At 39.9% G+C, this 27,257-nt stretch overlaps 1 protein-coding gene across 1 annotated transcript in view; it reads right to left on the reverse strand.

Moving 5' to 3' along the window:
* Window positions 1–3,944: 3,944 nt before the first annotated feature.
* LOC122793402 (alcohol dehydrogenase class-3-like) overlaps window positions 3,945–27,257 on the reverse strand; it is a 48,662-nt gene continuing 25,349 nt past the window's right edge. Inside the window, exons 8-9 of the mRNA XM_044061377.1 lie at window positions 15,610–15,744; window positions 3,945–4,127 (exon numbers count right to left, since the gene is read on the reverse strand). Of these exons, the coding sequence (XP_043917312.1) occupies window positions 4,051–4,127; window positions 15,610–15,744 (212 nt within the window). The 3' untranslated portion in view covers window positions 3,945–4,050. The remainder of the gene's footprint in view (window positions 4,128–15,609; window positions 15,745–27,257) is intronic.

The following is a 27,257-nucleotide window of genomic DNA, read 5'->3' on the forward strand; positions in this document are numbered from 1 at the left end:
CAGAAATGCTTTTGGATGTTTGTGTAGGCTGCTAGAGGTGACATTCCACATCAGTGAGGAGTGGAGATATTAAGATAGATTTTCCCCAAAACATGAAATCTGTTAAGGGAGAGCTACAGAGTATATTCTGGAGTGGCAGTTCTAGAAATCCTGGCCAAATACTTCAGATGGAACATTACTTTTCTGGGTAAGCCTCCTTTCAGCTATGACCCAGGAACACTGCAGAGGCAAGTGACTCACTCAGTGACAGTAAAAGCAAACAGAAGTCAAAAGGAAAGTGCTGAAACAACCCTGTTAAACTAGTTCTTATTTTACAAAAAAAAAAAAAGATGTTCAGTGCTACAGCAACCAGCTTTAGATTTGCCATACATTACCATCCCATCAGGCAATACAGTGGCTGTAGTAGAAAACTATAGTTTGACCTCCATTTTGGGAGGAAGCTAACTGTGCAAGAGAGCATACCTCAACTGTTCAGATTTTTACCTAGTCTGTTCATAAAATGTGGTTTTCTGGCAAATCACTGAGGACTGAAGTCACTAAATTATACATTGGAGTTTCACTCCATATCCTTCAGAAAATGGATGCAAGCATAAGTCCTGCATTTATTAGTTAAAATTTGTCCATTTTTCAGGCCTTTGTCCCCCTCTCCATATTTGGCTTGTCCAGATTCTCGTGCCAAGAGGTTAAGATATGCCACAAGAGTAATGCTCTATTTCATGAAGTTTTACAGGCTGTTAGTATTGAAAGGGCTTTAGGTTCCTTTTCATCTGATTGTAAAGCAGATCAGTCTATATGTAAACTGATTTACCATTATCTACTTCCCCTCTTACTCAGCTCAGACAAGTGGGTTCTGCACACCACAGGTAAGCAAAATTTGAGTCTGCATTAATGCAGAATCAATACATCCCCATTATTCAGTATGAAGGCAGATGCCAGAAGTGATACCAAACTTACAGCATGCCACCCAACACTGAAGTGCAGGGATTAAGAAATGCACATACCAGATGTACAGATTCAAAACCTTGTGTAATGGCAACCAATTTAGAATTAGTTTGTTCTTCTGGAAAGTGTACTAGTACTATTCAGTTTCATACAAGGGACACATTTGGAGCCACATTAGACACTTGTGTGCATCTGCACTTTGGCAAAAAGTGGATTCTTGGACTCCCACTTCACGTATGAACATTCAGCTGTTTTAGTACTTGAGATTTGTAGGTTTAGTCACCACCTAATCAGAGGATCATAAGAGCTCATACAAGAGCCACCTTAGAGTTGCCCTCAGCTTTAAAAACAAAGCTCATTCCTGCCCTCCTAACCCAGTCTCAACTTAAGATATTCATTAATACTATTCAGTTTTAACTAGCTAGTGCATGCCACATGAATCCTTCCAACCTACTGTAGGAATTCAGAGTAAAGCTGCACATTTAGAGTCCGACAATGGTGAAACCTTAGGGCTTGAACCCCTTTTTCATGTGCATTTCTATAATTTGGTAGTGTTCCACTTGTGGAACTCTAAGCACACTGTCTAGTCTTGCTGTGTTTGAACAGTTTACTTGTACTGTAAAATTAAAATGGTTGTATCCCACCATTTCCCAAATTCAGGGTTGTTGCACAATTTTATTTAGTGTAGGAGTCCCCTAAACTGCAATAAAATTGGAAGTGAATTGTCTGTTCTTGTTTAACCCACCAGCTGCCTTGGAGAAATGGTGCAGCAGGATTTGCCCTTACCAAGTTTGTGCAGTATTGGAGTAGTTTGCAGAGGTGCTTATTCCCCCTGCAAAGTTTTAGATTTGATCTAACAAATTGGATTTAGGGGCACGAAACACTGCAAACCCATAATATCTAGCGCTATTTGAATGTGCTTTAGTGTTTCTGCAGGAAAATGAATGCTGGACTGAAACTGCCTGCTGTGTATGCAAGTTTACTAATTTTGCAATGGTTTCAAAGGTGCTTGGACACTTAGCTCAATAGCAACCCATTATGGGGGGTCAGGTTCTTCCAGTTCATAGAGGTGCATTTTCCCAGTATCATTTCCAATGTTCTTTACTGAGACCACCTGTTAGTGCCAATCCCCTTCCTACAAGCCTTTCACATAAGCACCAGAATGCATACACATCTCCCTTGACAGTTCGACAAAGGGGCACCATGTGTCTAGGTTGGTCCATACTATATTCTCCACATGTAGTATGGCAGAGTGCACTCAAAAGGTCCAGTAGGGTACCATCATAAAGGGAGGTCCAGGAGAAGCTAGTTTAGAATAGTTTCTAACCATCTGTAAGGAGACAGATGCTACTGTCCATATATGAGTAACCATTCAGGTTGTACTGGTAAAGTTCATGCAGAAGTGCCAAGTCAGCCAGATCCAGCATGCATCAATTTACTAGGCCTTATGCGCAAGACAGTTTCCAGTTAGTGATACTGAATCAGACTTTGCCATGGTTGTGCAGCAACTCCGCCATAGAAAAAAAATGGCCAACAGTACTGAAACCCATCCCCCAATATAGGACCCCAAGCAGGTACATAGGGAGGCCTTTGCCTTATCCAGCTGACTTCATAGTGGATAGCTAGGTTGTCATCTGATCGTAAGCCTAGCATTACATTCCCATGAGCAAACAAATAGCCCACAGGTGGGCAGTACTGGCTGGGACATTTACTAGTTGCCCAATTCATGAAGGACATTGTCCAAATTACATTTTAGAGTAAGAAATGCTTTGAGTATGAAAACTATTCCATACAATAGGGACGAACATACACCAGAAAAATTACAGCAGTCGACAGACTGCATAAAAAACTGACTAGCTACAGGACAGTGATTTACATGTTAAAACCCACCATCCAGGATTCATAAATGCATGAGTGTGGAAGACAAGCATGTTGGTTGAACATGGTTATTTACTAAGCATTGGTTATAATCAAGGACTTGCATTTTAGGTAGGTGAAGGACTGAGACTGGTACTAGATTCCTACTTTACCAGGACAATGCAGGATTTGAAATGCTAATCTATTCAATTTAGAGCTACAGGAGTGGGTCTACAAACTAAAGTTTAACCACAGAGTACTTCCAAGATTTAGCAAATATTTAGAACAAAAGGCCAGTATTTAGCATTTTAACTTTGCCCCAAGAGTCCAATTATGTACAACCTCCAAGCCCCAAGAGTCCAATTATGTACAACCTCCAAGCCAGTACAAGTGTCAGCATTCAGTTGTACCTAAAGCCTCTCCCAGATAAAGTCTTAGAATATTGAACTTTCAGGTCTATACTAGACATAGAACCCACAATTCCCCAGTCTAGAATTGGCTTACAATACTTACCAAGAAAGGGCAAAGATGCTGGTTAGGATGCAGGTATTGCTATATATTTTACATAAATGAAGACCTACTGCTAACAGAAGCAAGGAAATAGCTTTACAGGTAAAAGCTTAGATGCTGGTTCAACATATCTTAAACTAAAAGTAACCTGGCAAGACAATAGCCTCTGTCCAAGTAGCAAAAAAACAACTTACTAAAACTGTTGATTTGAGAAAATCCTTCTGTTAAAGATTAGTTTAAGGTCTGGTGCCAAAGACATTTTCTTATGCTTTATATTACTTTACCCCCTAGCCCCCCCCCCCCAGATTAGATACCACCATGCAATTAAGATTTTGGAAACTTCTTCCCAATGCCCAAGCTTTACAATTTCAAGTGCCATACCACTTTTGGTAGAAAGTCCATATAGCAGCCAAGAGCTATTGAGTCCAACTCAGGATTATCCAGAGAATAAAGAACCTTTATTAGCTGATAATTTCAGATTCTTTCCACTTCAGGTGGGGAAGGGAAAGAGCTCAACTGCTACTACTACATATTGGCATGACCTACATTGCCAAGTCACTGCAATGTCATTTACCCTATTAGTTTGTGCACATTGTTGTACTAGTCAATGTCATGTAACAAAAACCAGCAAGTCATTTGAGTTTTCCATATTTATTTCCACAATTAACATATGCTGAACCACATGTACATTAGCCACGAACTCCACTTGTAGATTAACAACCAGCTAATAAGTTCTGTAGATTATGAATCAGTGCTCTGGTCTTGTGCAAAACGCTTATTCCATTCACAGGTCTCAATACACCAAGACAGTTCGGAGACTAAAGGAAAAAAAGGTAAGTTAAATGCTTTGACCATTTGAGTTATTCCAAATCTACAGCCATTTGCCTTATGTCATGTTCAGCCTGTGCAGTAAAGAATGGGAAACCATGTACAAGACATTAAAATTTACATTTTCTGAATTTTAAGTCTTACAATCAGACCAGCTTACTTATTGCAGATTTTTTGTAGTTGAAAAGGACTGGAATATTGAAATGTTACTGCTAGGACTTCAAAACTCCTTCACTGAAATATTTGACAGGTAAAATTTACATTCATATAAAAAGTAAATCATACAAGATCATAGTGCTACACATCAAATCCAAGCAATGACAATTGAATTCTAAGATTTTTTATTAAAGACTTGCAAGTCATGCATATAATACCACACCGGCACAATCTTAGTTACCAACATTTTACATAAAGCCATACAGACACTCCCAAAACATCACTATCTGCCCATCTTTCAGTTCAGCTGCCACCTTTTAAACCTCATTCCTTTCTTGTATGTAGTGTCCACAATTCCCATTTTCCCCCCCCATGTAGTTTGGTCCTACCCTTTTCTAAAAGGTAGATTCCAGTTTCATCTGTTAAATCACTTCAGCTTTATTTACGTATTCTAGTAATTGCTTTTTTTGGCAGGCACCATAATTACACAAAGCCCTTACCATGCCTAGGCAATTCCAATTCTGTATTATAGCTCAGAAAAAGTGATCCCTCAGACCAATCTGCGGACCCAGCATATCGGTGCATTCTGCAGGGAATCCTTAGTCCACCAATCCACTGCATTCCCAGAAAATGTTCCTATTTACCCTTTTCACCCCAGTCACCTTTAACATTTGCTGTGCCTGAGGAAAAATGCTCTGGTATCTACTTGGTATATAGATTTATGCAAACATTTCCAGGCGAAAATAAATCTACATTTTTTGCATGTTTGGGACAGACCTACATCCTCCCATTTTTTCTTTGGCTTGTTTATCCAGTTTCTTCCCAGTCCTAACCTCCAATTCAGTTAAATCCAATATTTTGTGCCTTATTCCAATTTTAATGGCAGCTTTTCTAGATTCTGCTGGAAAGAATACCAAAGTCTTTCATTTAGGACCCACCCCCTTTTCTATCATCTTTCCCAGTCTAGGGATTTGCTCCCAATAGCTTGGTTCCTTTGCCATTTAATTCCAGCCACCTGTTGCCCATTGTCTATACCCTAATTGCAATCACTATTAACAGAATGTGTGGACAAAATATTCTGTACAATTGTTATTCTCCTTAAAGGCCTGCATCCAAAAGTCTCCTTGTTTGAGACACCACCCCATTTCATAATCCTTTTCCATTTTGTGATCTAGTTCTGCTTGCTATGTATAGGAGCCATACCTGTGTAGCTCTGAAGTAACCCTTCAAGTTGGGTAAACCCAATCTGCCTTTACTGAAGAATCAGCTTATCCCACTTGGCTTTTTTTCCCATCGCAGATAAAGCCTTCAGCTCTATTGCTATACACAATCTCTGGTGGATAAAAGTATGCCCGACCTCAGGGAGAAAAAAGGGAAAGTTTAACTGGTTGTCTTATCCATACAAGCTGATAAAATGGACGTTCTTTTTCTAGTCTCTTCCCAAGCTTCCTTAGCTGCCATTCTAGTTTCCATACTCCTAAATGCTTCATTTTATCATGTCCCCATAAATATGGAGATTCCTGAACCAGTTCAGGTGTGGGTTCACTTTCCACCATTGGCTTTATTTTAGCTTCATTAATTCTGCATCCCAAATGATCTGAAACTCTTGTTCACTGACTTTGTAGGTTATAAAATATTGGCAGAAAGCCATCTTTTGTCCCTTTTTTTTTGCCAATGGTTCTAAATGTAATGGAAAGGGAAAGGACACCCCCCTACCTGGTTCTCTGCTCAACCAGAAACTCAAATAGGACCCCACCCACTCATTTTTGTGGGTGATCCCTCAACTTGATACCTTATATAGCTTGCCAATTATTTCATCAGGAAACTTAAATACTTGCATTATCCTGCTCATTAAGTCCCAGCTAACTGTCAAATGCTCTCTGCATAAAGACCTGGCAATGGTTTTTACATTCTGCTTCACTCCGGATCAATGTTCCGTTAATGCTGTCAAATATTTGCCTCCCTTCTAGAAAACCACTGATCCATATACAGTTTTGGCTTCACTTTGGCCATTTGTATCCATTAGACATTTATGCAGGCTGTAGTGGTGCAGTGGTTAGTGTTGTCAGCTCACAGAAAGGTTCTCCCATTAGATTCCTGGCTGGAGCACCTTGTGTGGAGTCTGCATGTCCTCCCCATAGTAAAGTGACAAAATGCAGGTAGGTGCATGAATGGGTGTACCTTCTTTGAAGGTTGGCCATCAGGCTGGCAACTCCACATCAGAAACAATTCACTGCCAAATCAGTGGACCAGAGTTCTGCTGTGGTTGCCCCTAACCAGGAAAAGCAGACCGTAGGCAACATTTATAATCCTGGTTTAGTATTAAAATGGGCCATATGAAGCTGGATCGGATGGCTCTAACAGTATTTAAGAGAATCAAAGAGGGTAGAGAACCCTTCAGATAAGTTTCCCCTACTAGCTTCCAAACTTCCACAGGAATACTATCTATTCCTCAGGACTTTCCTGTAGCCCAATTTCTCATTTCCTCCTAACAAGTCATTGAGCCTCACCTACTTAAAATGGCATAATTCCATAAACATTTTCATTTGCATCTTTATTCACATTTCTCTGCTTTACATAGAATTTGAAATTACCTTAATACCTCTTCAGGATCTCATTACCTTTTAGGCTTGCTAAGTTTTTTTTAGTGGCAACCCCTAACCAGGAAAAGCTGAAACAAACGAAAAGTTGCTCAACAGCAGCCTTTCTAAACTCATGCATATCAAGGAAATACCTTATTTTTAGGTCTAGCATTCTGCAGTTGATCTTGAGATATTCCCCTTATTCTTCTATACTTTAACACTTATCAGCCCTCTAAATTGTTACTTTACTATAGCTCCCATTTCCACCTTATTTTTAAGCTCCACCTTACCTTTATCCCAGTCCCTAGCTCCTTTTACAGAAGAAAGTGTTATCCTCAACTCCTGAATAACTACCCATTCCTTATGCCTCATTACCCTGTGCTTTTATTTTAGCTATTGGCACATGATCTGAAATAGTTACTGGGGCAAGTATCAAGACTTTCCATTAAATGCACATGTTCCTATGAAATGTAAACAGAGTAGCATGGCCCAGTTTTTATATCCTGGGGGATTAGGGTTACCACTTTCAAATGGCCAAAGTGGGACATTTTTGGTACCAACAGATTTTACAGGCCAACATACCCACGGCCAGTACAAAGGCTAGAACTTTTTGACTAAACTGTTATTCTTGTACCATTTTAGTTGTTTATTCCGTTTAACATTTAGGTATTTCAGCTTTTATGCAACGATTGTATAAAATATAGGAAATCATTTTGTCCTCAGGTAATTTGCCATTATCAGTTTTGTCAGGAGACAACTGCCCAGAGGGACAGTCCCTCGCAAAGTGGGATAGGTGGTAACCCTAGGGGAATATGCAAATTTACTTTAAGTATTACTGAATTCACATAAATGCCTAATATTTTCATAAATTTTAAAATGTGCTGCCCTTTTCACTTCTGGACCCCCCAGACATCACTGCTGCAAATGATTCCAGTCCCTGCCTACAACTAATATTCCTTGCTGAAAACAGATATTAAAAGCTCCATTATAGTAATTTTAGGTGGAACACACTAGTGTAATCCTCCTGTGCCAGTAGCCCCCTAGTACTACAATCTGCCATCTGTTGGAGCTCCCTTGCAAATACAAGTGCTCTTTTTGTCCGATATTCTGCTGAATAACCATCCTGAAAACTTGTCGCATGTTCAGTTTGTCCTGTAACAATTTGCACTCTGCATTTTGTATACATCAGTACAAGAGAATTTACATTTAAAAAAGAGAAATTATATGAAGGTTATTCCCTCCTTTTATATACACCTTTAGTCTTTCCAGCTGTTAGCTCTCAAATACCCCCGTAACACCTATACTAAACAAAGCTATGGACACCAACTATAACAAAATCTCAAGACAGCCACACTCGTAGATGCATGGTGCAGCCTGTGCTTCAGAATGCTTTCAGAGAACATCTGAAACTTCCCCCTCACTCTATCCACCAGACTGTAGCCAGTTTCCATGGAAGCTAGACCAGTAGTAGAATTGGACAATGCATTTGCTGGAAAGTCATTAATGCAAGGTTTTCATTTACTGACAAATTTGATACCAAAGATGTCTAATCCAGTCATTCCCCATGCAAGAAAACATTAGTTATGCTTTTTAGCCAAGCTTTTGCATTTCAGCTGGTTATAGGCGCTGGAGAGAGCAGGGAAAACCCACAAAGCAGCACCAGTTTACAATCCCATTACACTTATAAGTGAACCTTTACTTTATAGCATGTAAAGAAAACCACATGCTGCAAAGATTAGTACCAAGAAAAACCTCCCTCCCCAAAACACTTTCCACACATTGACATGAAGTAGGGCATGGAGTCCCCCACAAGGCCAACATTCTAAAAGCCAATATTTCCAGATTCATGTTCAGTAATTTCACAAAATATGACTATTGCACTGTAGTCCTGTGTTACATTACTGCCGGTTAATCTCCAAAACCATGTCTCAATTCCTCTAGTCAACTCATGCTCCTCTACAATTGTTTAAAAATTTGAAGAGGCTTCACAGGTGCAGTCCCTCTGGTCTATTACCAGAACATGCAGAAGCTCCCTTTCACAGCCTACTGGACATATTTCTTCAAAATCTTCCAAGAGATAGATACAACCGTTTGAATCTCACCTGCATCTTAACATTACCCAATTAGTGGGATGAATTTGCTCCGTCTAGTGTAGAGACATTCAACATGCTCTGCCCTTCTGCCAGTTGTCTGGATCAATTCCTGCTGGCAGGAAGGCATTTATTAAAAAAATAGTTTTATAGCTAGGTTTGGAGGATACACAGTGTGCCCTTTCATCCAACTCCTGCTGTGGAATACCAGTCTAGTTGCTTCTTTGTGCCTTCAAGAGCAATGTAGTCTGTTCCTTCCATCTTCTCTGGTATAGCTGAATAAAGTTTTCCCCTACATGCTTAGTCCTCTAGTCTAATTTTTTTGAAATGGTCTCATTCAGCCAGCCTTTTCTTCATTTCAGCCTCCGATTCACAGCTTTATCAACTGATTATCCGTTTAAAGCTTCTTCCAAGTTACAGCCTTTTGTTTATATACTCTGCATTTTAACCAGGTCTGTATGCAGTCCACCTACCTGTAGGTTATTGAAATCTGTCTGAAGGCTGCATTGCTTTTTGATGAAAAGCAATGAACTTTACAGAAGCACTGAAGTCTGCTACAAAAAGTGGTCTTTGCATTTCTTTATTGCCGGCATCCAGGCAGTGCCCTTACTAACCAGTTACTAAAACTTAGCCATAAAACAAGTCTACTGGCCTTCTCTGCGGAGTTTCTCATCGGGAATGAGAAAAAAAAGCTGCTAGTGTGCAGCCATCTTGGCAGTATTGCTTGAGGTTTGATTCAAGCAGAAACCAAAAGCTTTTGATCTTGTGCTACATTGAGCACAGTTTGTGCACTCTAGCTCTGCAATCTATAGGTTACAGTTTACACCCAGAAGGGTTATACAGAAGAGCACACTGAGGACCTCAGATACTTTCCTCCAGTTTGTAGCCCTCCAGTTTGTAGCATGAAGCTTTAACTGTCTAAACTTTCTAATCCAACAGCTCTTCCAGTGACAGAATCCTATGAAAAAACCCTTTATCAGATTTAGGTCCAGCTTTAGGCATGTTTATACCCAAAGATTTGTCTGGACTCCTCTTCCAGATCAGGGCATCATTTAGGCAGGACAGCAACAATGCTAGTTAAAAGCTCAAGACTAACAGTTTACACAGGGACTTACTCCATGAACATAATTCAGGTATATAGTCATGGTTCTACATTTTTAGCTCTAGCTTGTGAAGGATCTTACACCAGATTTCCCCCCCATTCCAGCATTGAAGTAGAGTGCCTGCTGAATTTTACTGCACTGTTGCTGCAAGCATTGGACAGGTCCTTTAACCCAGTGTAAAGGAGGAGAACTATATGCACTCATTGTGCAGTAGTCTCAATTTCTTGTACGTGTTGGAACAGTGATCTGCCTCATACCCAGAGTAGGCCTACCTACCCTCTACAATACAAGGGGAATCCATCCACAAAATATGGTTGGACTTAAGTTACTTTTCAATAATGCTCCAGATTCAGATTCATACTGGCTATGAGACTTCATTGACTTTGCTAATCAAGTATACTTTGCTGTCCAGATTTCATACAATGTCTGGATTTTGCCTCAGTTTGCTCCTCAACTTTGGATTTCTGGCCAACTGACTGAAGTCAGAAAACATTAGGTTTGACTCACCTTCAGAAACATTCATACCAATACTAAACTATTTGTTCAATGTTCTACTTTAAGTGGGCCTTTGTCCCACCATGATTTAGGACTCAGTTCATCACAAGGTTTTTTTTAAAAGCGATTGGTGCACTAGCATTAGGAGCCTAATTTGCCATAATTTCCTCCCTTTCTAAAAATGAAATAAGAGCCCAGTGGTCTCAAGCACTAGTTCTAGAATGTTGGGAGTTACTTTGCCATGGTATGGAAGCACATTCCCTAGCATCCTCAGGATGTATACCAGCTGGCAGGATAAGGCAATTGAGCATGTAGGACTAGCAGGATTGATTCCATATCAAATGGTAAAGAGGTTGCCATGTAGAAGCTCACAGGAAAGGTTATACCATTACCTGAAGGGACTGAGTTATTGGCCAAGAAATAGGGAGACATTGGCTAGATACACAATACATTAATGGTCCGATTAGATGGGGACACCTTCCTTGATCTGGAGATTACATCTTTAGCTTGCCAAGTTGTAGTTTATGTAGGTCACAAGGGTTTAAACTAGTGTGCCTAGGTCTCCAAAATCACTTTCTAGCAGGAGTGTCATTTGCTGCAAGACTGCTTCCAAGAGTGAGATACTGTATTTATATATCCAAGGCCCTGATAAAGAAAGGATATTAGGCCCTATAGCAGTATATGGGTACTGATGGGTAAAGGTAATAGAGTCAAGTTTGCAAATTTAATTTGCAACTGTCAGCTGGGCTTATTCTGCAGAGTGGAACATGTACCCTGTAGTATTCTGGTACCAGAAGACTAACCTCAACTATGATCCAGTTTATCATCTAGGGTCAAGTTAGTAGCATGTGGGGTAGTATCAAACCCAGGTTAAGCAGTGTAGTCATTATCCAGTGCTAGTTTGGATCTAGATACCTTCAAGCCCAAAGTAAATCTGGTTAGATTGCAGGTTAGTCTACTTTGGTAATTTACCAGGTTCAGTGGTAGAGCCATTGTAGATGGCCATGGCCTACCCTATGCATTGGGCATAGATCTAGGTGTCAAGGCTGACTAGGTTAAGGAAAGTGAGGCACAAGCCTGGGACAGTTTCAGAAGGCTGTTGAAATAGCTAGTGACATTGGCTTGTACCAGACCCAAATCTGGAGGAAACTGAAACCATGGCTTGTACCAGACCCAAATCTGGCGTAAACTGAAACCAAGACTTAAGAATCCTAGAATGGGGAAAGTTTACAGGAATCCACAAAAGGAAGAGGGTGCAATTATGGGGGTGATTTAGATGTGAAGCAGACCGATTAGAATAGAATAAAATCAAATCAGGTTTCCTTGGAGAGAAGACATGGCTGTGGCATGTACACATTTGTGGTATACATTTACAAGTTGAATATCAGAGGACCGTAGACTACAGGAGAGCACAATGAGACGTCTTTGGAAGAGAAATAGTTTAAGCATCTTTGCACACAAAGGTGCAATGAGATCCTAGAGTGTATATATATATATAATTAGTGGGGGGGGTACAACCCCCCCCAGTATAAAAGTTTACATTTTTACTGGAATCATGTTCAGTGCTGGGAATTACAAATCAGGTCTTGCACTTCGAGACCCACCAGATGACCTCAAAGTAGGCAACCTTAAGAGCAGTGTTGATCCTACCTGCTTGCCTGCAAAGCTGTTGCTTAATGTACACAAAGCCTTCATACTGACAATGATGCAGCCTTGCTCCACTCTGGGGGCTGTGTGTCAATCTAGCCTTCAATTGCACAATTTTCCTGCAGAGCTCTTATGGTTGGCATTTTATATAATTGTTTATGCATTACTACATTGTCCAAGATCAGGGTAGTTAGCAGTGTTGTGGCATCCACCTCCAGAAGCTAGACTGACTAAATTACCAGTGAGGTATTTATACATTATAATCTGGATAATTCACATAACTGGTGGATTTGTGTTTCTAGCCATAATCAGAAATTTAGTACTACTATGCAGAAGGATTTTCCAGGTACCTAGTTGCCATCACCCTACTTTAATTGTAATTTCCTGAGTGGTTACCATTGACAAAGGACACAGGAAGATGCTGGTTTACCAAAGGTGTGGTGAGGAGATTGGAAGTTGCTACCCTAGCTGCAGTGCAGTGCATATCCCTTTATGCTCTTTGGGCCAGACTGCATTTAGTGAATTGGTTAGAGGCCATTAGACTTGTTTGAAAAATGAAGCAGATCTGTAGACCCCCCCCAACTGGTACACTGGCAATGGTGGGAGAAACTTGCCAGTCTGGTTCACACATTTGCTGACAAGTGGCACCATACACTGAGCATAACACCTAAATGAACTTATACATCCCCAGTTAAAGGTATGGAAAAGTAAGGTTTCTTTTTTTCTATATTTCCTACAGTGTACTGAAGTGGAGATCTATGCTGATAAGACTCCAAGAATTGTAAAAAGTTGGTCCTAAGCAGGAACTTTCACATTTTCAATACATGGAATCTGTACAGGTAATCCTAAATATACAATTATGAATCCACAAATTGGGTACCCATATTACAGTGCTAGCATTGCTGAATCTATTTAGGTGATCTATTTCACTGGGAGTGGAGTTGCTCACAAGTCAGTATGAAGCACAAACCTGTATAAATTGATGTAGAGACAATTTTAGCCACTATGGCTACATACATTGAAGTTCCATTTGCCCCCACTTTTAAATACTGCTGAGTACAAGCTGCATGTTCAAAATAGATGTTCATAAAATCTTTATAGTATCAATGCAATTTTTTCTTGCATTTTCCAGCTTCTGCAGACACCTAGTGATCAGTTTTTGGAAGGGTGCACAACTTCTCTAAATTGAGGAACACTAGCCCTCAATGTGGAACAAATGGGCAAAGTGTGGTTAAAATATGGTTTTACTCAAATATTTTAGTGAAGGATTCAGTTCTGAAGGGGTGACAAACCTTTTCAATGTGGAACTTCAACATAGAACTTTAAGATGCCGGGAGGGGTGAGGGGTGAAACTGAAAATGTCTCATTTCTAATGAGATTCATTAAAGAACTTGCAATAATTGGGCAGAAAATTATGCTCTACTTTGGACCATTTGGCAGCAAATTATAAAAGGCTGGACATTGTGATAGGACATTAAAACCACAGCTTAGTTGACCGTGGGCACCAAAATAGGATTGCAGTTGGATATACAGGATATCCAATGAAAAAGGACACTGGGTGGGAATGTGATGTTAAAGTGGGCATGAAATTAGGTTAGCTGTAGCATGGACCCAAATTTAAATGCTGGGATTGTCCTTGCTAAACATTGTTGGATTAGTCCCAAGATAAATGCTATATCCCTTTAGATTGTTCCCTCCCTCAAAGGAACAGAGTTAAAACCCGAGGGGAACAGAGTTAAAATCCAGGAAGACAGGGTTTATGAAGAGTGTTCAGGAAGACAAAGGTCTGGTAGTCAGACTAGTTTAGCAGTACCAAGCAGGCATCCTAACTGGATTAAGCTGGATAAAACGCTGCCTAAATTTTACTATGGGATAAAGTGCCTTTGCTAGTATTGAGAAGCCAAAAGGGGAGGAGTAGTTCCCCCATCTGCCATTTCCACCCACCTTACACATTAGAGTAATTGGCATCAGATGGTCAGACTAGATATGGCACCAGAAACGGTGGTGGCATAATACTGTTTTGCAGCCCAACACTTGCAAATCATAACTTCCCCACTACAGCTTCTCCCTAAACATGAAATTTACTGGTCATTCACTCCACATGGGTGATGACCAAGTAATACCAGAGACCATTCTATCCTAAGGTTTGGAGTGGCATGTCAGCATCTATCATACAACTAGGACAGTTGTGACTGCATGCTTCAGTAGCTTAAATGCTTGCAATTTGTGACATTGGAGAAGAAACAGTTACTGGTGCATTGCTTAAAGAATTTTAAGCAGCTCAAAGACACACAGTAGGTAGATTGAACACCAAATTGGCCCTAGGTGTGCACCTTCTGTGGAAGGCTGGGTGCTGGGCTGTCTACTAAACACTGAAACTCCACAGCCAGTTCTGCAGGCCATTCTGCTGTGGTGATCCCTAATGGGAGAAACCAAAGGGAGATTTATTCTGTTGATTTGCAGTGTTGGGAGTAGCAACCATGATGAAAAAATTTCTAATCTGGTTGGGTATTTACACTAAAGTGCTAACCATGTACTTGATAAATTGTAATGTCATTGTCTTCTTGCCAGCCTGCTAGCACCAAGATACCTTTAGGCAGTCTGATCCCATGGAAGCAGATATGGTAGAAAATGAGTGCAATACACAATAGCAGTGCAATACAAATATTTCATACTGTAGCATCAAGTGCAGCAAGAAACCAAAGTAGTCTAGCAGCTTTTGCAACAGGTAAATGCTCACCATGCATATGTAGTACAAGTGCCAACTTTAGGGGTGCAAATATTAGTACCATCAGAATTACCAGTACTAGTGTCAGTTTCAGTAATAATCAAATAAGCCAAACTATGTAATAAAGAAGCACTGGCTCTGTAGTATTTGGAAGTGCATATAATCAGGCAGATTATTAGTTTAATGCAATAGTACATTGAGTTAGTAGTGAGCAAGTTCTGAAGTGCAACCAAACACCATACCTCTCAACTCTCCAGATTTCTGTAGAATGTCTGGATTTTTGTATTTTTGGTTTGCAGTTTTAGGCATTCCCAGATTTCTTGAAGAGGTTGAGAGGTATGAGCAAAACTAGTGCTTAGAGCAAGTGCAGCCAATGTATCTGGTAACCCCACAAATGCAGATGGAAGATGGGCTCATTATGCACAGCACCTATAGTAAGGGGAGCATGGCAGTGCATGTGGTACAATGGCTTTGCTCCAAGTTCTAAATAGGGGACTGTAGAAGCATGCAGCCCAGCCAAAAATGCAGAATGGCACAGTGCAACTCGCCAACACAAACGCAGACGTGCAATACAGTGAAGCATGGCCATGCTACAGGACTCTAAATATGTAGCCAGTTAAACCAAGTGACAAGCTTCCTTTTCTGAACTAGCAGTTGTATTTCATATTTACCTCTTTCCACTATGCATAAGTTCAAAGGCCTCATTGATTTTTCAAAAGGCAGTGTGAATGTTATTAAATCTTCAAGTTCAATCTTCTTTGAAATGCAGTCAGACACCATTTTGGGGACATCTGCTCCTTTCCAGCCTGTAAAGGAAGTAAATAAGCCATGTACTGGTATGAGGTTAGATTACAAAATTTATTCTAGTTAAACAGGCAAGAGTTCTGACACCGAGTTCAGACACTGCATTAAAAGTTTTTCATACTAGACATTAATATTTAGTCACCAAAATACAGTCCATTAGAAGAAACTAATTCCCTAAATCATTCCAAGGTACTAAAGTGCAACTAGTAGGTTAGTCCTAAAATAGCCTTTGTGCAAGTCTGTTCCAACACTAAATGCCCAACCTGCAGAAAGAACCAATTTGTGTTCACTTTAAGAGCTATACCATTACTTGATAGCTGTTGTAATGGGTCTCAGATAGTGACTAGTTTGCAAAACCTAGCAGCTTGCACAATATTCACAAAATCCTTATAGCCCTGGTTCAGTTGATGAGTGCATGAATCCTATGGTAAATGCTACTGGAACCAGAGACCTCATTGAAGGGTTTTGCTCATTAAATATTTGTGTACCTACCCCTTGGGCATTGAGGGGAAGAAGGATTTCCAAATCCAACTCCAGTGGCGGCCTGCGATTTATCCATAAGAGGACAAACTTCAAGCATAATTGGTCCAATGTGCATCACCTTGTCAAGCAGAGGAATTTGAGAGTGATCAGGGACAATGTTCTGCAAAGGTCCTAGAGAAATCTGCAGTATTAATACTAGCCATTCAGATCTAAAATGACAAAGCTAAACTCAGTACCAATTGTAGTGCCTGCTTGTTCTCATCTTTCAATTGTGGTTGGTCATGAGAACCTGCTTCCTCCCCAGTTTACTGTTCAGAGTGGAATATGTATTCTGCATATATCCTTATCAGGCAAGGCTGCAGGAACCAGTTTTCACCAAGACAACCCCAATAAAGCTAAAACATAATGGATGCCATCAAGGGCAGCACATTTTAGAGTTATAGAAATTTTGAAGCCAACTTTGTTAAAACCTCCTTAATTGATGCTGGGGTACAGTGATTAAGTGTAGGACTCCAGCTTTTAAAGTGTGATCTGAACAGCAAGGAACAAATGACAGATTCCAGGTTTAAACTTAGCAGCAGCTCAAGTCTATAGGGAGACACTCAAAATGACACTAGCATAGCATGTAGACAAACGTACAATTATGAAGTGTATTCAGGTCACAGCATGACTTTTCAAAAGGCTTGCAGTATTTATGCTGCTCACACTGCAATCCATTCTGAATTTGTTAACGTATGAAATAAGCAGACAAGACTTTAAGTATGATCACCGACAGTGTAGGATAAAGCATTAATCTAAGAGACAGACAAATATAACTCATAGGTAAATTTCATTAACACTTTCCAAAATGGTACATTTACTTCTATTAAAATATATAGAAAATTATATCACTAGGACTTAATGTTTCAAAATCTCAATCAAGTAGAAATGTCTTCAATGAGACTGTCATTCAGACCATGCCCCCTGTCAGCTTGTAACCTGGCTATCCATTTCTTTGTGTAAAGAGAAAATAGAGAAAAGGATTGTGCTATGAAAATAATGACAAGGATTACTCTTAGTAGAAAATTCGTTTTCCTTTGTCATAATTGTAATCAATGTAGCTTTATTAACAGTAAAAACTTAGGGCATCCAGACATGCACATTAGATATGAATTTAATCATGTTGCTTGTAAATGCAGGAATGTTGTCTACTTAGCTATAAGTCAGAATTGCAGCAGAGTCAGAATTGCAGCAGTTTCTATGCAGGCAAGATGAATAGGACACAGAGAAAGGATAAGGGAACATGTTTATGCCATCAGTAGGGAAAATGAAAGCAATGCCATAGCTAAACATGTCTTACAGAAGGATACAACTCGCCTTTAAGTTCCTGGTACTAGAGCACATATGCCAAAGAGGCTAGGCAACACAACACTAGTAATTACACAGAGGAAGGGAAATGGAGTCAGGTTACAAGCTGACAGGGGGCATGGTCTGAATGAGTCTCATTGAAGCCATTTCTACTTTATCAAGCTTTGAAACATTAAGTCCTAGTGATAATTGTTAACATACCTTTTTTGGACACCACCAGAGACACCACCAGAGACACCACCAAAGGTTGTTGATGCTCAAGTGCTATACTCATAGGAGTATGAGATACAAATTTAGGGGCATCTATACTCATAGGAGTACGAGATACAAATTTAGGGGCATCTACACCACCAGAGACACCACCTAGGAACATTAGTCAAGGTTGTTGTTGTTGATGCTCAAGTGCTATACTTTAGAAGTATGAGATACAAATTTAGGGGCATCTATGCCTGTAAAAGGCATCTAACCAAGGTACCTAACCATCTGCAGAGACCAGCTTTAAAAAGTAAATCATAGTACTTTTACCTGTAGCAAGTAGGAACCTTTCCTTCAAGAGTTGCAGATTTAGGCTCTTGGAGCCAATGGCTTTAAATAGGATTTCACAGCTGAAAGTGAAGAGGGTCATCTCAGCAGTCAGGCCAAGTTAACCAATAAACTTTAAAGGTTAAATTTGTGGCCTTTCTAGTAGAGAGCTAGGATTTGTACACATCAAATGGGGCATTATATCAGATGGATCTAGAGTACAGTGGCAGTTACCTTTGGATCATAACCTCCTGAAGGTGGAAGAGACTTCCACTATGGTGGAAGACTTTACACCTGGTGCGCTATTCTCTGGGTACTTGTGAGAATGTATAGTCCAACCCTCCCTAAACCAGTCAGTGGAAGAGTGGAAAGTGTCCAGACTGCAGTCAAGTCAACCACAACTTTAGAATATCTGCCTGGGTGCCTGTAAGTTAATTGACCAGGACAGTTCCAGCACCCATTCCTGTGGTACCCCACTTATTACCACCAGCAACTTTCCAGTCTGGATCCATTTGATAGCCAATGTACAGTCCAATCATACCTCAACCACTTGAAACAAAGCCATGAATAATGGGGGACAAAGGCCCAAATGACTAAAATATTGCTTTTTCATAGAAAGTTGAAAGAAACAGGTTTTGCATTAACATGCATTTTCCAAAGGGTAAACGTTAAAGTCTGCCTGTCATTTTCAGACTTCAATGGAACAGAGCAAAACTAGAAAATCTGGAGGTTCTGCAAACACCTGCACAGCTGAGGTACATAGATGTTTGCATTTAGTCCAATACTGGTGTCAAATGCCTTTGCTAGGTCAAGGTAAAGTGACCAACCTATTCAAAAGGTTGGTCAAGAACCACCAGAATCAGTGAAGTTACCATGTCTGTATAAGTGACACTCTGGCTTTGCATACAAGGCTGGTGAGGTTGATGGCACTTACTTGGGTCTGCCATTATATAGGAAAGTGGATATTAAACTGGATGAGTCACCCCCAATACATACTTGTCAAAGATGAGAATGCTTTACATACCAGACTACATTTTCAGCCTTTAACAGGGACATTAAACATGCTCTGGGATGGTGGGGAAAACCAAACCGGTAGGATAAAGTAAACATTCTACTATATCCTTGAGGTAATTATGGGTAAACATGAAACATGTCCCAAATTAGAAGTGTCCTACCATTAGGTTCATGCTCTGCTTCAAGTGCTGTTGCATTCTTTGCTAGCATATTTCAGTATGGTCTGAAAGATTACCATTTTGGGGTATGCTACTATGATCTAGGTAGCCATTTAGGTGCTGGTAAATTTGGTGACTGCAGTAGTCCACTCATTTGGGTTAGACTGCTGAGAACTGTAGGTCTGTCCAGATAATGGTACAACCCCCACTGCCAAATGAAACCATGCCAGACAGCTGTCATCTGTGGTACGATTTAAATGGAGTTATAGCAGGGGCTAGGTTATAGTACCAGGTTCCAACAGTTTTACTATGTGCATTGGTATAATATGCAGCTTTCCCAATGCAACTGCACTCAGTGCTTGGGTTGACATTGCATAGCAAAATCTATGATAAGGCCTCACCTAGTATGCAAGCAATAGTTGAATTTGCTCAGTGTATTTGAGATCTCCAAATTATGTCCATGGTAACTGATGGGATGCAACCTGTTCTACATTTACTCAGGGGCTTCAAAGCACAATTGGTGCCAAAACCAGTGTACTGGGAGGTATCGATACTTTGGTCTTCAGCTACTTTATAGGATTGCATTAGCACTACCAGACAGCCAGACTACACTGCTTTATTTCAGCCTTCCTTATGTCAGTGGAAATTGGCTTCCAAAAAATGTAAGCATGATTTTAGTTTGCCAGAAGCAAAGACTTTCTAAACTTTAGAAAAATGCTCAAATTTGGGGAGGGTGAGCAGCTTCTGCATGCTCCACATACTACACAGAAAGCCTTTACATGCTCGATATTACATCTTATAAAATTAGATCTCAATTTCAGTTACTGTGCGAGGGTCACCTTTTAGATGAGGTACCCATCTGACAAGTTAGTCAGCAAGATTTACAGGCACACAAAGCCAGTCCCTTGTTCTAACCTAGGAAAAGTTGTCAACCCCCAGCTGAGGGGACAGTCATTACATATTTGTGGCAAGCATTTGAGTAATCATATGGCAGTAAATTCCACTCTTGCAAATTGGGAGTCCCCCCAGAAAGTTACATCAGCACAGGTAAAGATTTTTCCTAGCACATCCCCTCAAAGGTTTGCTGCACAAGTCTTAAATACAAAAACACTGCAAAAGCCTAAACTAATAAAATGGCATCCCTAGTCTAAGTGCTCAGATCATCCAGCCCCAGTGACTGGATTACCAATCCAAATTCCCAGATAGATTCCCTTCCAAGTGGGCTTTAGAATATCCAGACTAAATTTGAGCCATGCTATCCCTCAGTCACATCCTACCATATTTGTGAATGTACAAACATTACAAACATTAAAACTTCTCATCTTGTACTGGTGAGAAGCTAATCATGAGCTAGAGAGGTCCCTGCTAGCAAAATTGCTAGTCAAGATAATGGTGCCATCTAGTAATCAAATGAAAGTAAGTTCTCATCAAGAATTAGAGTCCCAAATCCCAGCCCTTTATCTCTTGTGAACAGCTGTTCAGTGGATATTCTACCATAGGTTACCAACTCCCAGCTCTTGCCTGTTTAGTGCCTTCCAATAAAAACGGATACAATTGCAAGACATGCACTTGAATCTTGCTCCTATAGCACAGTATCATTAAAAAGGAGCAATTTAGAGCCAAAGCAGCTAGGTCTACAGTGACAGACCGACCAATGGTAGTTGCATGCCAGACCCTGTCTGGCCCAAAACAGTGACATGCCAGACCCTACTAGAATAGGAAGGAAGCTGTAGCTTAGTCAGCATCACTTTGGTAGAGTGAAGATGTGTTGCCAAATATGAATATTGCCTTGGGTAGTAAAGGGCATCCTGAAAGCCTTAAAAATCCCACTCAGTATCAATAGTCAGTGAAACTTGAGCAGCAACACGTCAGAAAAGCCAGACTTTGGGCAGTTTCCCAGCCATGTCAAAATGGCCAGTTTAAGCAGAGCTTTCAAAGATTCTCCACCCTTCCATTTTGCTTCTAGAATGTTTTGAAGGATGCACTCGTCAGAGCTGCATCATTCATGCTTCCCCCCACAAAGTGGCATTACTTCAACATGCTACTGTATCAATTCATCCTCTAATCCTACAAATAGGCACTAGCTGTGTAGTACCCCACTGGTGTAAATGTCTGAAAACCTACCCTGTGCTTGGACTAGAAATGATGTGGTTACCAAGGGCAGGCTGATTCCATCATGGAAAAGCAGTGGAATATGCAGCTTTAGATGAGCAAATATGACTTTGTATAAAAATGCTGCCTACAGTTACAGCTTCCATAAGCTACCCAGATTCACTTATGAACCAAGGCCAACATTCTAAATACAATTCTACTATACCAAGATGGTCACATTAGTACCAACCACAAACGTGTTAATCCTAGAGATTTATTGCCTAAATTGGGCATTTGAGCATTTTAGTGCCAGTCAAAACCAGGTCTAATCTCATTTAGGCATACTACAAAGACTGCGAGAGTATTTCCTTGGACCTAGATTTAAAGTTCTGAAGACAAGGAAATTAAGAACTCACATTTGCTTGTATACAAAAGCAATCTCCATCTTACAGTTCCAACATTCATGCAGCTTCTAAAATGCATGAGGATTATCTGTACCACCCGCTCTGGAAACAATTCCATATAACAAATGCAAGGCATTGTTGGTCCCACAGATCTGCTGCCCACTCTCCTTCCTCCCAGTTTAACTCACCCTCTTCTGGTTGAGAGGACAGCTCTAGCTTCTGGCTATATTTTTTCCCTGCCATCCTACAGATTCCAGTGGACTCCTTGCAACTTTATGCCCTTGCCCCCATTCTAGTATCCAAAACTGCATGCAACTCAAGACAGTCCAATGCCTTAGAGTGTTACATCTACAAGATTAGACAAAGCAGGTGCAACTACTACTGCCCTCACTAGGCTCTGTTTTCCAATCCAGGTGACTGGACACCAAGGTCCACTGACAGCTAATCATGAACAACCTTGTATTTAGCATTCTTATTGAAATTCAGTCCATCCTCTGTAGCCTTTCCAAATGCTGCAACTGCTCAGGTGATAGTGGTGCTCCTTTATGCATTTGATGGAAGTTCTAGAAACCTGCTGTACTCTCCACTAGTGTCATTCTTGATCCCCACTTACCTCCAAATATGGATAAACTCCATCCAGTCCTCTTAATCCCCCTCAACCTTTTGGCATTGAAGTCAGATCTTGCCAACAGTACTGACTAGAGCCTGACACAGATTGCATTCCTAGATAGAAACCTTTTCCACTGCTTATGAACACCTATAGTGTCTAGTCCCCCAGATATTCCTCCACTTGAGGAGCACTAACAGTTTTTAGGACTTTTACACTAAGCTAGTCAGTGGCTACAAGAGCAGCAAAGGGGACACTAGCCCAGTTTAAGGCCATGATTGGGATCCCCCAGCAATCTAGTACTAGTGTGAAAAATTCCTTTGGGTCTACCAACCTCCCATTTCCATCTAGATTACTTTGGCCAGGAGCCCTTTAGTCTTTCAGCCTAGCTGTTAATGCCCTACATTTCCCCAAACAATGCTCAGACTAGAATGGATTTGTGCCTGACACAAGCCTCTGCAAACTGTCCACAAGAGCCACAGGCAACAAATGGGGGTGGGGGGAGTCCTCTGCCATTCCCCATCCATTGGTTCAAAATTGCATTTGAAATAGCAGTTTCACATGAATAGGGAGTTTGTTCCTGGAGGTGCAATCTTGAGACCACTATCCTTTCAACACATTATGCCAGAGGTGGTTTGATCCTTAGATTGGGCAATTAGGGTTTTTTTTTTTGCAAAAAAAATCCATAAGGATCTTACCAGAGAATGAAGAAAAATCAGAAGGATGACAACCACGAATAAAAGTGGTTTTGAAATGAGGAGCGCTTTTGTGTGCAGCTACAAGGCAAGCTTCTTCAGATCTAATGCATACATCTTCATTGAGGGTTTATATAAATATAAATATATATAAATATAAATATATATATATATATATATATATATATATATATATATATATATATATATATAAAAACACAAATGTCTCTTAATCAAGTCATTAATTAACTAATTTAAATAACCATGAAGTCAGCAAAAACGTTCAAACTGTCAAGACCGTTAGTTAAAATCAATATTTAGAATACAAATGCAAAACTAATACATATAAAAACACTATATTCAACATGATTAATAAATAAAATACAAACATACATATATCCTTCATACTAAGCCATTATGCATTATCACTTGCTTAATAAACATATGAAACAGTGATATACCATGGAAATAAACTACACAATCTGGGAATATATCATGGCACAATACATCTCATATACGGATATACTCTATAAATGCATAAGCAGCACATAAAGTACATTATATGTAACCCTGAAATGGGTGTAAAAACAAATCCTAAATTGTGTAACCAAAGTAGAATGAAAATAAATTAAACTAATCCTATGCTAAAAGTCTACATCCACTATTAGCCTCTACCTTTAAAGGAAAAGGGGGCACATTTCATTTAAATGTACGCCCCTTCAAAGTTGACCTAAGGCTGACCTAAGGCTGACATATAGGTTAAGTCCCGGTGGATAATGTGGCTTGAGTCTTAATATCCAATGCATTCTTTGGATCAGATGTTTTAATCTCATAAATATGGTTATGTATCCTGTCTTTGCAGTCTAGTGGTCATACCTATATAAAAGGCTTGGCATGACTCAATTGGCCAGGTAAATCACATTGTCATCACAAGAGGCTGTAAATGTAGGCATAAACCTATAATCCAATGAGGGATGTATAAATTCTTTCATCTGAAATCCAAGTACATGTGCTACACCTGCCACAAGGATATGTGCCTAAATTCTTACTAGTAATATTAATTACATTCACTGTTAAGTGTTCAGTGCACAACATCCTTTTTAAATTACTACTGTTCCTATATACGAAGACTGGTCTTTGGCCTATTAGATTTCTGATATTGTCAATAGTCAGTATATGCCAATTCTTTAAAATAATGTCAGTGACATATCTATTGTCACTAGTAAAACTAGTATGAAAACAAACCAGTGATTTATCAAAGCCTTGATATTTCAGCTTCGAGGATCTAAAATTGGTGTGTAACCTCAGAATTGTCATTAGACAATATTTGAGAATTCTTTACCTTGCTAATCTCAGCATATCCCCAGTCTAGGAACAATCTTTCTAGCCTATTATATTGTTCCATCTGCATCTTAGGATCTCGACAAAGTTTACTAACCCTTATATCTAGGATGCATGCTATCAAATTGTAACAAGGTATTTCAACAAGGTTTCCTGAAGAGTGTAGTTTTCAAATTACCTCTCCCTTCTTTTATAATACTAATGTCCAAAAAAAAAAAAATCAATCCGACTATGTGAATAATCTATCGTAAACCTAAGGAAGTCTGTTGTAGATTCTAATTCACATACAAATGTTGCAAGCTCCTCTGTACCTTTCCAAATCATAAGAATATAAACAAATCTCTTATATAACAGGACCTTATGGAAACTTCTATGAGTAAATAATGAGCAAGTTTCCCAATTATGTACTACCAAGTTCGCACAAGTATTAGCACAGGGGGTGCCCATAGCCACTCCCCATTGCTGTAAATAAATGCGTTCTTGAAAACAGGAGTATGTTGTTGCTCAATACAAACTCTAACAGAGCATTTAAAAGGATCTGTTCATTACCAGTGAATTTATCACTGATTTAAGATAGCTTCTAGCCCATAGATGTTAGGAGTGGAGGTAAAAAGATTTTTTACATCCATAGTAATTAATAAATACGACTAACACCTCACTTTCTACATTTCTCAAGTCATCTAACAATTGATATGCATCTTTCAGGACCATAGGTATTTGATACTAGCTGTCTCAGTTTCTTCAATGAATATGGAGATGTTCAGTGACCCATCCATTTCCCACTACTATGGTACTATCTTACCAGAGAATGCCTTGTAGCCTAGGCATAGATCACCCCTCAGTAGTCTGTTGGAGACATACTACAGGGACAGGGCTTAGAGGCAGTTGGCATAAGACATTTACACCCTATAAATAGGAAGAAACCTCTTGCTATTAAAGGATTGCACCCAGCTTGAAGTTGTCAAAGGCCCTCTTTCTTCATTTACTATTCAGGTCTGGCATTTACTCCACCTGGAAAATACTGATCAAGTGCCAAGCATCATTATGGCTTCAAGGATAGCCTCATGTTCATATGGAGTCAAGAATGTAAGCAGAAGGAAAAGAATTTGTGAAGTGTCAAGGAGTGTTTGAGAATGTGGAGATTTTATCTTGCCTTGTATGGTTGAGGAGTTATGGCTCTACATACTTAAAAATGAGGTGCACTACCTCTGTGGAACCCAGATCCGTTTAAGTGTAATATTTCTGCTTACAGAAGCATTTAAACAATTTGTGTTCCTTTTACCATATCTGTTAAAATGTTAAAGCCGAATGTGACACCTTTTCAATAGGTAACTTTTGAGCATGAACTTAAGACCAACTAAATGTTCCTTGTAATAAGGTGTCAAGTTGTATATCAAGTGAGCAAGGTTTGAGGCTTAGTTTGTGCTTTAAAAGGGATACAGGTTTTAAAACAGGAAGACAGACACATTTCAGTTTAGGTGTATGGAAATCAATACATACAACTTAGAGCATGTCCTTACTCCATGGCTATGAACAAGCACAGGAGCAAGCAAGGATATTTTCCCCATGACCTCAATCCACCTAGCATTTTGCATTGGTATGCAAATGTTTCCCCAACTAACTTTTCACCTGGACATCTATGGTACCTCTTTCACTGGTTAGGATACAAGATCTGTGCTGCAGTAGATCTTCAGTTTGCTCCTGGAAGATCTACTCCATCACTATTAGTCTCATCCCTTGCTGTGAGGGCAGTCAACTTTTTCCCCTGCCTTGGTTTTAAATGTTACTCTAGCTTTGACATTGGTACACATTTGCTTTACTCCTGCTTTGGATTTAGCATAGCAATGGATTTACTTGACTGCCTCATTCAAGTCCAGTTTTGACAGTCATAATGGACACATTCAGTAATTAAGGGTGAAGGAATAGATACTACAGCAGCATACTTTAGCAATGCATTAAACTTGTATTAAAACAATCGCATTAGCTTTTCCTTAAAGACTTGACAAGTGTTATCAAGTCAGAAAAGTTGCTTAGGATTCAGGCATTCTGAACTTGACAGATTGGTTCAGTGCACATGCCATTGGAGTAGTTCATAAGTAAAACTTTCATACCTCCCTCAATACTGGTTCTGAAAATTCATACCGAATTGAAATCCAAAATAGTCTGTACAAGAGCCAGCTAGCTAGTTCTGTAGCCAACTAGTGAGACATACTGGGAGAGCAATTGTCAAGTCCTAGATCATGAAGGCATGAGATCCCAGGGAAACTGAGCTGATGCCAGAGCATCTTTGTAGGACCTAGCTCACGGGATGGGCAAGGACCTCAGTACCAGCTTTAGTTTTGGACCCTACAGCACATTAGTACACTGCAAATGAAATACTGCCCAATAAAAGTTTGAGCAGTAATATTTGGGGAACTGCCAATGTCACCTGAAGTCTGTAGTAAGCTGGTCACTTACAAGATTAGAAAGTCAGAAATGAGTGACATCTTAGCAAGCTTGGGTGGGTTTCAGAAGTTAGAATCTGGCGCACTACAAGATAAGCAACTAGTAGGTCTTAAACAGAAGGTTACAGAAGTTACCAATACCCCTGTTAAGCTTGAGAATGTCCCCAAGCAAGTTCAAAACATTAAACACACTGCTAGACTGGCCATACTGTTCAGCCTCTTACAGAAAGAAATCCAGACAAAGCCCAAGTGGAACAAATGGCCAAGATAAGAGCCAACAAAATCCTGAAGGTATGAAGTCTGAAATTCAATTCTCATTTCAATTTGCCACTAATTTGCCAGAAGACCCAATTTTATGAACAGACCAAAAGATACTTTCTGCAAAAGTTGAGGTATGACTGGCTCCATT

This window comes from Protopterus annectens, chromosome 2.part0, assembly GCF_019279795.1.
Source record: "Protopterus annectens isolate FY-2018-M chromosome 2.part0, PAN1.0, whole genome shotgun sequence".
NCBI lineage: Eukaryota > Metazoa > Chordata > Ceratodontiformes > Protopteridae > Protopterus > Protopterus annectens.